The 15,424-nt window shown below is 34.2% G+C and overlaps 1 protein-coding gene across 1 annotated transcript; it reads right to left on the bottom strand.

Annotated features, from left to right (window-relative positions):
• Positions 1-13,742: 13,742 nt before the first annotated feature.
• Positions 13,743-14,651, bottom strand: LOC113375672 (ATP-dependent DNA helicase PIF1-like). The gene has a single exon (XM_026615608.1). It carries the CDS (start codon positions 14,649-14,651, stop codon positions 13,743-13,745), a length of 909 nt encoding a protein of 302 aa, XP_026471393.1.
• Positions 14,652-15,424: the final 773 nt, after the last annotated feature.

Raw genomic sequence — 15,424 nt, 5'->3', positions numbered from 1 at the left:
CTTGACTGAAGTAAAGAATTTCTTGGTCCTTGGTCACGACCTTGGAGACGAAGTACATTTTAGAGGCAGTTGATTCAATGATAATTACGATGATAATTATTATAACTTGACTGAAGTAAAGAATTTCTTGGTCAATTCACGACCTTGGAGACGAAGTACATTTTAGAGGCAGTTGATTCAATGATAATTACGATGATAATTATTATAACTTGACTGAAGTAAAGAATTTCTTGGTCCTTGGTCGACCTTGGAGACGAAGTACATTTTAGAGGCAGTTGATTCAATGATAATTACGATGATAATTATTATAACTTGACTGAAGTAAAGAATTTCTTGGTCCTTGGTCACGACCTTGGAGACGAAGTATATTTTAGAGGCAGTTGATTCAATGATAATTACGATGATAATTATTATAACTTGACTGAAGTAAAGAATTTCTTGGTCAATTCACGACCTTGGAGACGAAGTACATTTTAGGGCAGTTGATTCAATGTATTTTCAAATGTAGAAAACGATGATAATTATTATAACTTGACTGAAGTAAAGAATTTCTTGGTCCTTGGTCGACCTTGGAGACGAAGTACATTTTAGAGGCAGTTGATTCAATGATAATTACGATGATAATTATTATAACTTGACTGAAGTAAAGAATTTCTTGGTCAATTCACGACCTTGGAGACGAAGTACAATTTAGAGGCAGTTGATTCAATGATAATTACGATGATAATTATTATAACTTGACTGAAGTAAAGAATTTCTTGGTCCTTGGTCGACCTTGAAAACGAAGTACATTTTAGAGGCAGTTGATTCAATGATAATTACGATGATAATTATTATAACTTGACTGAAGTAAAGAATTTCTTGGTCCTTGGTCGACCTTGGAGACGAAGTACATTTTAGAGGCAGTTGATTCAATGATAATTACGATGATAATTATTATAACTTGACTGAAGTAAAGAATTTCTTGGTCAATTCACGACCTTGGAGACGAAGTACATTTTAGAGGCAGTTGATTCAATGATAATTACGATGATAATTATTATAACTTGACTGAAGTATAGAATTTCTTGGTCCTTAATTCACGACCTTGGAGACGAAGTACATTTTAGAGGCAGTTGATTCAATGATAATTACGACGATAATTATTATAACTTGACTGAAGTAAAGAATTTCTTGGTCCTTGGTCGACCTTGGAGACGAAGTACATTTTAGAGGCAGTTGATTCAATGATAATTATGATGATAATTATTATAACTTGACTGAAGTAAAGAATTTCTTGGTCCTTGGTCGACCTTGGAGACGAAGTACATTTTAGAGGCAGTTGATTCAATGATAATTACGATGATAATTATTATAACTTGACTGAAGTAAAGAATTTCTTGGTCAATTCACGACCTTGGAGACGAAGTACATTTTAGAGGCAGTTGATTCTATGATAATTACGATGATAATTATTATAACTTGACTGAAGTAAAGAATTTCTTGGTCAATTCACGACCTTGGAGACGAAGTACATTTTACAGGCAGTTGATTCAATGTATTTTCAAATTGTAGAAAACGATGATAATTATTATAACTTGACTGAAGTAAAGAATTTCTTGGTCCTTGGTCGACCTTGGAGACGAAGTACATTTTAGAGGCAGTTGATTCAATGATAATTACGATGATAATTATTATAACTTGACTGAAGTAAAGAATTTCTTGGTCCTTGGTCGACCTTGGAGACGAAGTACATTTTAAGGCATTGATTCAATGATAATTACGATGATAATTATTATAACTTGACTGAAGTAAGAATTTCTTGGTCAATTCACGACCTTGGAGACGAAGTACATTTTACAGGCAGTTGATTCAATGATTTTCAAATTGTAGAAAACGATGATAATTATTATAACTTGACTGAAGTAAAGAATTTCTTGGTTCTTGGTCGGCCTTGGAGATGAAGTACATTTTAGAGGCAGTTGATTCAATGATAATTACGATGATAATTATTATAACTTGACTGAAGTAAAGAATTTCTTGGTCAATTCACGACCTTGGAGACGAAGTACATTTTACAGGCAGTTGATTCAATGTATTTTCAAATTGTAGAAAACGATGATAATTATTATAACTTGACTGAAGTAAAGAATTTCTTGGTCCTTGGTCGACCTTGGAGACGAAGTACATTTTAGGGGCAGTTGATTCAATGATAATTATGATGATAATTATTATAACTTGACTGAAGTAAAGAATTTCTTGGTCCTTGGTCGACCTTGGAGACGAAGTACATTTTAGAGGCAGTTGATTCAATGATAATTACGATGATAATTATTATAACTTGACTGAAGTAAAGAATTTCTTGGTCCTTAATTCACGACCTTGGAGACGAAGTACATTTTAGAGGCAGTTGATTCAATGATAATTACGATGATAATTATTATAACTTGACTGAAGTAAAGAATTTCTTGGTCCTTAATTCACGACCTTGGAGGCGAAGTACATTTTAGAGGCAGTTGATTCAATGATAATTACGATGATAATTATTATAACTTGACTGAAGTAAAGAATTTCTTGGTCCTTGGTCGACCTTGGAGACGAAGTACATTTTAGAGGCAGTTGATTCAATGATAATTATGATGATAATTATTATAACTTGACTGAAGTAAAGAATTTCTTGGTCCTTGGTCGACCTTGGAGACGAAGTACATTTTAGAGGCAGTTGATTCAATGATAATTACGATGATAATTATTATAACTTGACTGAAGTAAAGAATTTCTTGGTCAATTCACGACCTTGGAGACGAAGTACATTTTAGAGGCAGTTGATTCAATGATAATTACGATGATAATTATTATAACTTGACTGAAGTAAAGAATTTCTTGGTCCTTGGTCGACCTTGGAGACGAAGTACATTTTAGAGGCAGTTGATTCAATGATAATTACGATGATAATTATTATAACTTGACTGAAGTAAAGAATTTCTTGGTCAATTCACGACCTTGGAGACGAAGTACATTTTAGAGGCAGTTGATTCAATGATAATTACGATGATAATTATTATAACTTGACTGAAGTAAAGAATTTCTTGGTCCTTGGTCGACCTTGGAGACGAAGTACATTTTAGAGGCAGTTGATTCAATGATAATTACGATGATAATTATTATAACTTGACTGAAGTAAAGAATTTCTTGGTCCTTGGTCGACCTTGGAGACGAAGTACATTTTAGAGGCAGTTGATTCAATGATAATTACGATGATAATTATTATAACTTGACTGAAGTAAAGAATTTCTTGGTCCTTGGTCGACCTTGGAGACGAAGTACATTTTAGAGGCAGTTGATTCAATGATAATTACGATGATAATTATTATAACTTGACTGAAGTAAAGAATTTTTGGTCCTTGGTCGACCTTGGAGACGAAGTACATTTTAGAGGCAGTTGATTCAATGATAATTACGATGATAATTATTATAACTTGACTGAAGTAAAGAATTTCTTGGTCCTTGGTCGACCTTGGAGACGAAGTACATTTTAGAGGCAGTTGATTCAATGATAATTACGATGATAATTATTATAACTTGACTGAAGTAAAGAATTTCTTGGTCCTTGGTCGACCTTGGAGACGAAGTACATTTTAGAGGCAGTTGATTCAATGATAATTACGATGATAATTATTATAACTTGACTGAAGTAAAGAATTTCTTGGTCCTTGGTCGACCTTGGAGACGAAGTACATTTTAGAGGCAGTTGATTCAATGATATTACGATGATAATTATTATAACTTGACTGAAGTAAAGAATTTCTTGGTCCTTGGTCGACCTTGGAGACGAAGTACATTTTAGAGGCAGTTGATTCAATGATAATTACGATGATAATTATTATAACTTGACTGAAGTAAAGAATTTCTTGGTCAATTCACGACCTTGGAGACGAAGTACATTTTAGAGGCAGTTGATTCAATGATAATTACGATGATAATTATTATAACTTGACTGAAGTAAAGAATTTCTTGGTCCTTGGTCGACCTTGGAGACGAAGTACATTTTAGAGGCAGTTGATTCAATGATAATTACGATGATAATTATTATAACTTGACTGAAGTAAAGAATTTCTTGGTCCTTGGTCGACCTTGGAGACGAAGTACATTTTAGAGGCAGTTGATTCAATGATAATTACGATGATAATTATTATAACTTGACTGAAGTAAAGAATTTCTTGGTCCTTGGTCGACCTTGGAGACGAAGTACATTTTAGAGGCAGTTGATTCAATGATAATTACGATGATAATTATTATAACTTGACTGAAGTAAAGAATTTCTTGGTCCTTGGTCGACCTTGGAGACGAAGTATTTTAGAGGCAGTTGATTCAATGATAATTACGATGATAATTATTATAACTTGACTGAAGTAAAGAATTTCTTGGTCAATTCACGACCTTGGAGACGAAGTACATTTTAGAGGCAGTTGATTCAATGATAATTACGATGATAATTATTATAACTTGACTGAAGTAAAGAATTTCTTGGTCCTTGGTCGACCTTGGAGACGAAGTACATTTTAGAGGCAGTTGATTCAATGATAATTACGATGATAATTATTATAACTTGACTGAAGTAAAGAATTTCTTGGTCCTTGGTCGACCTTGGAGACGAAGTACATTTTAGAGGCAGTTGATTCAATGATAATTACGATGATAATTATTATAACTTGACTGAAGTAAAGAATTTCTTGGTCCTTGGTCGACCTTGGAGACGAAGTACATTTTAGAGGCAGTTGATTCAATGATAATTACGATGATAATTATTATAACTTGACTGAAGTAAAGAATTTCTTGGTCCTTGGTCGACCTTGGAGACGAAGTACATTTTAGTGGCAGTTGATTCAATGATAATTACGATGATAATTATTATAACTTGACTGAAGTAAAGAATTTCTTGGTCCTTGGTCGACCTTGGAGACGAAGTACATTTTAGAGGCAGTTGATTCAATGATAATTACGATGATAATTATTATAACTTGACTGAAGTCAAGAATTTCTTGGTCCTTGATCGACCTTGGAGACGAAGTGTATTTTAGAAGCAGTTGATTCAATGATAATTACGATGATAATTATTATAACTTGACTGAAGTAAAGAATTTCTTGGTCAATTCACGACCTTGGAGACGAAGTACATTTTACAGGCAGTTGATTCAATGATAATTACGATGATAATTATTATAACTTGACTGAAGTAAAGAATTTCTTGGTCCTTGGTCGACCTTGGAGACGAAGTACATTTTAGAGGCAGTTGATTCAATGATAATTACGATGATAATTATTATAACTTGACTGAAGTAAAGAATTTCTTGGTCCTTGGTCGACCTTGGAGACGAAGTACATTTTAGAGGCAGTTGATTCAATGATAATTACGATGATAATTATTATAACTTGACTGAAGTAAAGAATTTCTTGGTCCTTGGTCGACCTTGGAGACGAAGTACATTTTAGAGGCAGTTGATTCAATGATAATTACGATGATAATTATTATAACTTGACTGAAGTAAAGAATTTCTTGGTCCTTGGTCGACCTTGGAGACGAAGTGTATTTTAGAGGCAGTTGATTCAATGATAATTACGATGATAATTATTATAACTTGACTGAAGTAAAGAATTTCTTGGTCAATTCACGACCTTGGAGACGAAGTACATTTTACAGGCAGTTGATTCAATGTATTTTCAAATTGTAGAAAACGATGATAATTATTATAACTTGACTGAAGTAAAGAATTTCTTGGTCCTTGGTCGACCTTGGAGACGAAGTACATTTTAGGGGCAGTTGATTCAATGATAATTACGATGATAATTATTATAACTTGACTGAAGTAAAGAATTTCTTGGTACTTGGTCGACCTTCGAGACGAAGTACATTTTAGAGGCAGCTGATTCAATGATAATTACGATGATAATTATTATAACTTGACTGAAGTAAAGAATTTCTTGGTCCTTGGTCGACCTTGGAGACGAAGTATATTTTAGAGGCAGTTGATTCAATGATAATTACGATGATAATAATTATAACTTGACTGAAGTAAAGAATTTCTTGGTCAATTCACGACCTTGGAGACGTAGTACATTTTACAGGCATTTGATTCAATGTATTTTCAAATTGTAAAAAACGATGATAATTATTATAACTTGACTGAAGTAAAGAATTTCTTGGTCTTTGGTCGACTTTGGAGACGAAGTACATTTTAGAGGCAGTTGATTCAATGATAATTATGATGATAATTATTATAACTTGACTGAAGTAAAGAATTTCTTGGTCCTTGGTCGACCTTGGAAACGAAGTACATTTTAGAGGCAGTTGATTCAATGATAATTACGATGATAATTATTATAACTTGACTGAAATAAAGAATTTCTTGGTCAATTCACGACCTTGGAAACGAAGTACATTTTACAGGCAGTTGATTCAATGTATTTTCAAATTGTAGAAAACGATGATAATTATTATAACTTGACTGAAGTAAAGAATTTCTTGGTCCTTGGTCGACCTTGGAGACGAAGTACATTTTAGAGGCAGTTGATTCAATGATAATTATGATGATAATTATTATAACTTGACTGAAGTAAAGAATTTCTTGGTCCTTGGTCGACCTTGGAGACGAAGTACATTTTGGAGGCAGTTGATTCAATGATAATTACGATGATAATTATTATAACTTGACTGAAGTAAAAAATTTCTTGGTCCTTAATTCACGACCTTGGAGACGAAGCACATTTTAGAGGCAGTTGATTCAATGATAATTACGATGATAATTATTATAACTTGACTGAAGTAAAGAATTTCTTGGTCCTTGGTCGACCTTGGAGACGAAGTACATTTTAGAGGCAGTTGATTCAATGATAATTACGATGATAATTATTATAACTTGACTGAAGTAAAGAATTTCTTGGTCCTTGGTCGACCTTGGAGACGAAGTACATTTTAGAGGCAGTTGATTCAATGATAATTACGATGATAATTATTATAACTTGACTGAAGTAAAGAATTTCTTGGTCCTTGGTCGACCTTGGAGACGAAGTACATTTTAAAGGCTATTGATTCAATGATAATTACGATGATAATTATTATAACTTGACTGAAGTAAAGAATTTCTTGGTCCTTGGTCGACCTTGGAGACGAAGTACATTTTAGAGGCAGTTGATTCAATGATAATTACGATGATAATTATTATAACTTGACTGAAGTAAAGAATTTCTTGGTCCTTGGTCGACCTTGGAGACAAAGTACATTTTAGAGGCAGTTGATTCAATGATAATTATGATGATAATTATTATAACTTGACTGAAGTAAAGAATTTCTTGGTCTTTGGTCTACCTTGGAGACAAAGTACATTTTAGAGGCAGTTGATTCAATGATAATTACGATGATAATTATTATAACTTGACTGAAGTAAAGAATTTCTTGGTCCTTGGTCGACCTTGGAGACGAAGTACATTTTAGAGGCAGTTGATTCAATGATAATTCTGATGATAATTATTATAACTTGACTGAAGTAAAGAATTTCTTGGTCCTTGGTCGACCTTGGAGACGAAGTACATTTTAGAGGCAGTTGATTCAATGATAATTACGATGATAATTATTATAACTTGACTGAAGTAAAGAATTTCTTGGTCTTTGGTCTACCTTGGAGACGAAGTACATTTTAGAGGCAGTTGATTCAATGATAATTACGATGATAATTATTATAACTTGACTGAAGTAAAGAATTTCTTGGTCCTTGGTCGACCTTGGAGACGAAGTACATTTTAGAAGCAGTTGATTCAATGATAATTACGATGATAATTATTATAACTTGACTGAAGTAAAGAATTTCTTGGTCCTTGGTCGACTTTGGAGACGAAGTACATTTTAGAGGCAGTTGATTCAATGATAATTACGATGATAATTATTATAACTTGACTGAAGTAAAGAATTTCTTGGTCAATTCATGACCTTGGAGACGAAGTACATTTTAGAGGCAGTTGATTCAATGATAATTACGATGATAATTATTATAACTTGACTGAAGTAAAGAATTTCTTGGTCCTTGGTCGACCTTGGAGACGAAGTACATTTTAGAGGCAGTTGATTCAATGATAATTACGATGATAATTATTATAACTTGACTGAAGTAAAGAATTTCTTGGTCCTTGGTCGACCTTGGAGACGAAGTACATTTTAGTGGCAGTTGATTCAATGATAATTACGATGATAATTATTATAACTTGACTGAAGTAAAGAATTTCTTGGTCCTTGGTCGACCTTGGAGACGAAGTACATTTTAGAGACAGTTGATTCAATGATAATTACGATGATAATTATTATAACTTGACTGAAGTAAAGAATTTCTTGGTCCTTGGTCGACCTTGGAGACGAAGTGTATTTTAGAGGCAGTTGATTCAATGATAATTACGATGATAATTATTATAACTTGTCTGAAGTAAAGAATTTCTTGGTCAATTCACGACCTTGGAGACGAAGTACATTTTACAGGCAGTTGATTCAATGTATTTTCAAATTGTAGAAAACGATGATAATTATTATAACTTGACTGAAGTAAAGAATTTCTTGGTTCTTAGTCGACCTTGGAGACGAAGTACATTTTAGGGGCAGTTGATTCAATGATAATTACGATGATAATTATTATAACTTGACTGAAGTAAAGAATTTCTTGATACTTGGTCGACCTTGGAGACGAAGTACATTTTAGAGGCAGTTGATTCAATGATAATTACGATGATAATTATTATAACTTGACTGAAGTAAAGAATTTCTTGGTCCTTGGTCGACTTGGAGACGAAGTATATTTTAGAGGCAGTTGATTCAATGATAATTACGATGATAATTATTATAACTTGACTGAAGTAAAGAATTTCTTGGTCAATTCACGACCTTGGAGACGAAGTACATTTTAGAGGCAGTTGATTCAATGATAATTACGATGATAATTATTATAACTTGACTGAAGTAAAGAATTTCTTGGTCCTTAATTCACGACCTTGGAGACGAAGTACATTTTAGAGGCAGTTGATTCAATGATAATTATGATGATAATTATTATAACTTGACTGAAGTAAAGAATTTTTTGGTCAATTCACGACCTTGGAGACGAAGTACATTTTAGAGGCAGTTGATTCAATGATAATTACGATGATAATTATTATAACTTGACTGAAGTAAAGAATTTCTTGGTCCTTGGTCGTCCTTGGAGACGAAGTACATTTTAAAGGCTATTGATTCAATGATAATTACGATGATAATTATTATAACTTGACTGAAGTAAAGAATTTCTTGGTCCTTGGTCGACCTTGGAGACGAAGTACATTTTAAAGGCTATTGATTCAATGATAATTACGATGATAATTATTATAACTTGACTGAAGTAAAGAATTTCTTGGTCCTTGGTCGACCTTGGAGACGAAGTACATTTTAGAGGCAGTTGATTCAATGATAATTACGATGATAATTATTATAACTTGACTGAAGTAAAGAATTTCTTGGTCAATTCACGACCTTGGAGACGAAGTACATTTTAGAGGCAGTTGATTCAATGATAATTACGATGATAATTATTATAACTTGACTGAAGTAAAGAATTTCTTGGTCCTTGGTCGACCTTGGAGACGAAGAACATTTTAGAGGCAGTTCATTCAATGATAATTACGATGATAATTATTATAACTTGACTGAAGTAAAGAATTTCTTGGTCAATTCACGACCTTGGAGACGAAGTACATTTTAGAGGCAGTTGATTCAATGATAATTACGATGATAATTATTATAACTTGACTGAAGTAAAGAATTTCTTGGTCCTTAATTCACGACCTTGGAGACGAAGTACATTTTAGAGGCAGTTGATTCAATGATAATTACGATGATAATTATTATAACTTGACTGAAGTAAAGAATTTCTTGGTCATTTCACGACCTTGGAGACGAAGTACATTTTAGAGGCAGTTGATTCAATGATAATTACGATGATAATTATTATAACTTGACTGAAGTAAAGAATTTCTTGGTCCTTGGTCGACCTTGGAGACGATGTACATTTTAGAGGCAGTTGATTCAATGATAATTACGATGATAATTATTATAACTTGACTGAAGTAAAGAATTTCTTGGTCAATTCACGACCTTGGAGACAAAGTACATTTTAGAGGCAGTTGATTCAATGATAATTACGATGATAATTATCATAACTTGACTGAATTAAAGAATTTCTTGGTCCTTGGTCGACCTTGGAGACGAAGTACATTTTAAAGGCTATTGATTCAATGATAATTACGATGATAATTATTATAACTTGACTGAAGTAAAGAATTTCTTGGTCCTTGGTCGACCTTGGAGACGAAGTACATTTTAGAGGCAGTTGATTCAATGATAATTACGATGATAATTATTATAACTTGACTGAAGTAAAGAATTTCTTGGTCCTTGGTCGATCTTGGAGACGAAGTACATTTTAAAGGCTATTGATTCAATGATAATTACGATAATAATTATTATAACTTGACTGAAGTAAAGAATTTCTTGGTCCTTGGTCGACCTTGGAGACGAAGTACATTTTAGAGGCAGTTGATTCAATGATAATTACGATGATAATTATTATAACTTGACTGAAGTAAAGAATTTCTTGGTCAATTCACGACCTTGGAGACGAAGTACATTTTACAGGCAGTTGATTCAATGTATTTTCAAATTGTAGAAAACGATGATAATTATTATAACTTGATTATTAAAGATTTTCTTGGTCAATTTACGAATTCATTAGTTTTTTTTTTTTTTTTTGTATAGCGAAGGAAATGCCTTTATGCATCCCAGACTGGTGTTTTGTCTGGGTATGTCGGACTCAATACCGCCCTGGTATAATACCGACTAAAACCTCCGCTTTGTCCTTGCCTCTGATACCCACGGTCTGACTTATGCGCAGCGACTGTTCATACAAAATCGTACATTACGTCAGCCCTCCAGTATTTGAATGGTGCTGCCAACTCGACTACAACCCAGATCGGTACTGATGTATTCCGCAGTCTTACGAGAGGCAGCGCTCACTCCCGAACCCAGTCTGAGCACACTTTCGCATCTGTTGTAGTCAACATGTGCTGAAAAACTAACTTGTAAAAACGTTCTTCATGCCCCAGCAGCCCATCATAGGCCTAACAATTCAGCCATCCATTTTAAAAGCTTTGACAATTGAGTCGCTTTTCGAAATTATATGGCCATCATATTTCTGAAATTACTATCTGATTACGTTAGCTTAGCAATAACTAAGCCATGAAAATAATTCATGACTTTTTTAATAAATCATATATATATATATATAATATATATATATATATATATATATAAATATATTATCACTTGCATTATTTTGACCATTATTAGACATAAATTTGACCGCAAGCCATTGTGCACCAATCTGTAAGCATCACTAGATATGATAAGCAGCGTTAGGATCACTTTTGCTGTCACTATATTATTAAATACAACATTGATTAGCAAGAATTATAATCTTTTTTTTTTATTCTCAATAGCAACAATCAGATGTGCTTATCAATTAACGACAAACAGTATAAATATAATGCAATAATATAAATTTACTTACTAGGATATATGAAGAAATGTCAATGTCAATCTCGCACTTCTCGCCTGCTGAAGTATATTCTTTAGCAATTAGTATGTATTTCTCTTGAATAAAGACGTCAAAAAATAAAGCGAGAAGTTGACATGTATATTTTTCTGTATGAAAAATCAATTGTATCGTTCTAACATCGTATTTACATAACAAATGCTTTGAAATGTTATATTTTTGATATTATCATTATTAATGATATCGCTGAACTTGATTCCATGCAACGGCAATATGGCGGAATAATGCACATTATTCAAATTAAATAAAAGTAATGGCTCGCATTGAGCATGTGCATTATAGTATTCTTCGGTGGAATGTCTAAATGTTTGAACCCGAAACTTTTTGGGGTTTCGCTCACCATCAACATTGTTAATAATGACAATGTCACGTTGAAGCGCTCTGGCCAAGTAGTAAGGCGTTACTTCATATGCCCATTGTCTGATCATTGCATGGAGCTTCACCTGGCCCTTGAAATCCATGTTTCGCATGCATGACACTTTCACCTCGCATTCGCACTCTTGTGTAAACGGGTCACAACTGGAAAGACGGGCATGCTCAACAAACGGAAGGCGCATTTCTTCATCAGTGATAATTTGATTCGCACATAGTAATCGTACAGACTTTGAGTGTTTTTCATCTCCGTGGATGTTTCTAGATATGGCATCGTAAAAGCAGTTTCCAACACCAGTGGTTTTTATTATGTTGAGGTGCCTATGAAAAATGTCATGAAATATTTTGTACGGTCCCCTGCATTCAATAGTGTAATTCTCGGTAATTTCATCGACACTCTTTACATTGCCAACTGCGAACGTCTCTCGCAATGCAGCAATCAATTCCATGTTCTCAATAACTATTGTATTTGCCAAAGTAGCAAAATTAGCTTCACTAATATTTGATGCAGCTAATGTGCTCAAATCGAGTAACAGCTCAGCTACTTTGGCATGTAAGTCAATGACGTTCTCATGTTCCGAATCAATTAAGGCTGGTTGCTCAGCTTGGATTGTCTCATGATCATTAATCATTACGCATGAAACTGCACTGCAAGTATACGGACAAGATTCTTCAGTCGTCGTGTATTGTTTCTCATCGATAATGGCGTAAATAGGCTTATGATAGCTGAAATAAGTTTCATATACGCCTCCTTGAATGTTGTCGTAATTTGAGAAAATTATATCGATCTGCGTATTCGAATTCGTTGTGATGGCGTCGCTTGGCAATACACTGCGCATGTTAAATTGGCGCAAAAAGTTTATCAAATATATATTTTTATTCTCGGATTTTACAATATTGTAATTAAAATCACCCATGAAAATAACCTTAGCATGTTGCTTACATAGAGAAAATTTTTTCTGAAAAACAGTTTCGAACATTTTTTTCGGGGCATTTGGGGATTTGTATCCGGTTATGATATTGTATTCATTGAAATACAATAATACCAATTCAATGCTCCCTCTATTGTCCGAATCTGCTTTCGCAATGACATTTGTGATTTTCATATTTTTTTGGCGTAACATAATAAACCACGTCCATTTCGATTATAATTTGACCGGTAGACTACTCTAAATGTTGTGTCATCAATGTCCACTTTGTCAGAAGCTTTCGTTAGCGTTTCGCTTAATGCAACAATATCGCCTCTGCGAAACCACCGATCAGCATTTATATGAGACATTTTGTTTTTTAGTGTACCAACATTATGATATATCAATACCGGAGATGTTACGTCTTTTAATGTATTATAAGATAAGTTTAATGTTTTGGTTGCGCGTAGGCGATTTATTTCGACCAATGAACGTTTCATGGTAACATCATTTGCGCTTGTAGATGGTTGTATATCAAAACTGCCCAATATATATAAACCGCTCAATTTTTTCACTCGACTCAAAGCAACGTAAAGCATCGACTTGTCTCTTCGCTCTTTTTTAGTGAAATCCAGACATATCGCATCATAAGTTTGACCTTGGGCTTTATGAATTGTCATAGCCTCTGCAGGTACTAATGGGAATTGATTACGAATAACATGATATTTTTCATCATCGCTGGCATTCGTCTTGATGGCCATTCTTTTAATCGGTGTCCAATTGGTATTTATTTGATGTTCTATCATGTATTCGTAATGATCTGAAAGTCGAGCCAAACGATTTCGGGTTTATTAGTTTGTCCATTGAAAGTCACCAGTCTCAAAATCCCGCACGCTCCATTGACAAGTCCATCCTCGATATCTATGTTGTAATTAATCATGTATTTTATGCTGATCTTGAAATTTAATTTATTTTCCAGTCTGAAATCATCACCAGCTCTAGTTCGCAACAGTTTATTCATAGATTGCTTTAGATGTTCGGCTGAATTGTTAGAAAATGAATTTTCAGCTTCTGACACAATTAATACATTGGTGTTACTTTCAATTTTCATCTCATTGTACATGCTTACATTTTTGTTCGTTCCGTACAATCTGATAGCATATTCAGGAACATCATCCGGTTTCACCCCTCGTTCCTTTATCAATGCCAGATCTTCATTGGTCAATGCGTCATTAGCGAGATTATTTAGAGCATTAATAAACAACAAATCATCTCTTTGCCTCATCACTTCAGTTAGTTCATAGAAGTGGAATTCATTCCAGAGTGGATTGACGTCAAAAAATGCTTCCATCTCGTTGTGACGAGAAACTTGATACACCGGCCTATCTTTCACAGGCGGCAACTGGTTCAAGTTTCTCACCGCCAATATTGAAACGCCTCCAAATGGTTCATTCACGCCTTTGATTTGCCGGAGACGTGTGTCAATTCGGCTCAACGTGGCACTGCCTACCATAGAACTTTCATCGATAATCACGAGCTGAACTTTCGATAATTTCTCTCGAACTGTGTTGACTAAGTCGCTAGAAAGCTGGACTAAGTTAACGCCAAATTGCTTAGTGGGCAAAACAAATGCGGAATGAAGCGTCATACCATTGATTAGGAAGGCTGCTTTTCCGGAGGGAGCGCATAATAGAACAACTATTTTGTCCATATCACCTCCTGGCAAACCATCGAAATAGTTGGTAATTAGCTGATAAATTGCCTCAATAACCGTGCTTTTGCCAACGCCGGCTGATCCACTTAGGAATATTTGAAATGGCAACTTGCCCAACTTGTAACAGTGAAGAATATGCAGTACAAATTCTTTTTTGATTCGCGTTCAAACAAATCATTTGTACAGTTCCTCTTGTGAAATTCTCGTTGGGCATGTGTATCTACTTTTAATGACAGGCGTTTTGGTTTTACTAACACCATCGTTTTTGACACCGCCTTGTTGAAATATATCAACGTCAAAACCCTCTGGCATATCCGCTGCATCATCATTGTCAGGATTGGCATAAAGTTCATTGTCAACCAATTGCATGATTTGATCGATGCAGTCATCGCTGATAATTGAGAATTTTGCCTGATTGTCCTCAATGATGTTTTTGAAACGATTGTATTGTGTCTGAAAGTCAACATTTTCCACTTCTGTCTGTTCATTCCTCCATGGCTTGAACTGGAGAAGTTTCTCTCTATAATAATTAGCAGCATCTTGATCGGCCCTATCGAACATATCTGATTATAGCAGATTTGCCCCGCCTTGCATTATCTTCATTTTGTTCCTTACTGCCTTTGTCCTCGTCGAACGCTTTATGCAGTTTGCGTACTTCGTAGTTCGTAGCAAAATCTGCTAAACATATATATTCGAGGTGTTTTGGCCGTTTGGTGTATCTATCAAATATGTCCGCCATAAAGATCTCTGTTGAATCTTCATTCAACTTT

The sequence above is a fragment of the Ctenocephalides felis genome, unplaced genomic scaffold, assembly GCF_003426905.1.
Source record: "Ctenocephalides felis isolate EL2017-DRISC unplaced genomic scaffold, ASM342690v1 CF-g0.4_SCAFFOLD_01886, whole genome shotgun sequence".
Taxonomy (NCBI): domain Eukaryota; kingdom Metazoa; phylum Arthropoda; class Insecta; order Siphonaptera; family Pulicidae; genus Ctenocephalides; species Ctenocephalides felis.
The sequence above is the reverse complement of the archived record's forward strand: the minus strand, read 5'-3'. Positions and strand labels throughout refer to the sequence as shown.

Excerpts from the sequence above, each read along its gene's own strand:
- LOC113375672 (XM_026615608.1), bottom strand. The coding sequence starts at position 14,651 with ATGGACAAAATAGTTGTTCTATTATGCGCTCCCTCCGGAAAAGCAGCC.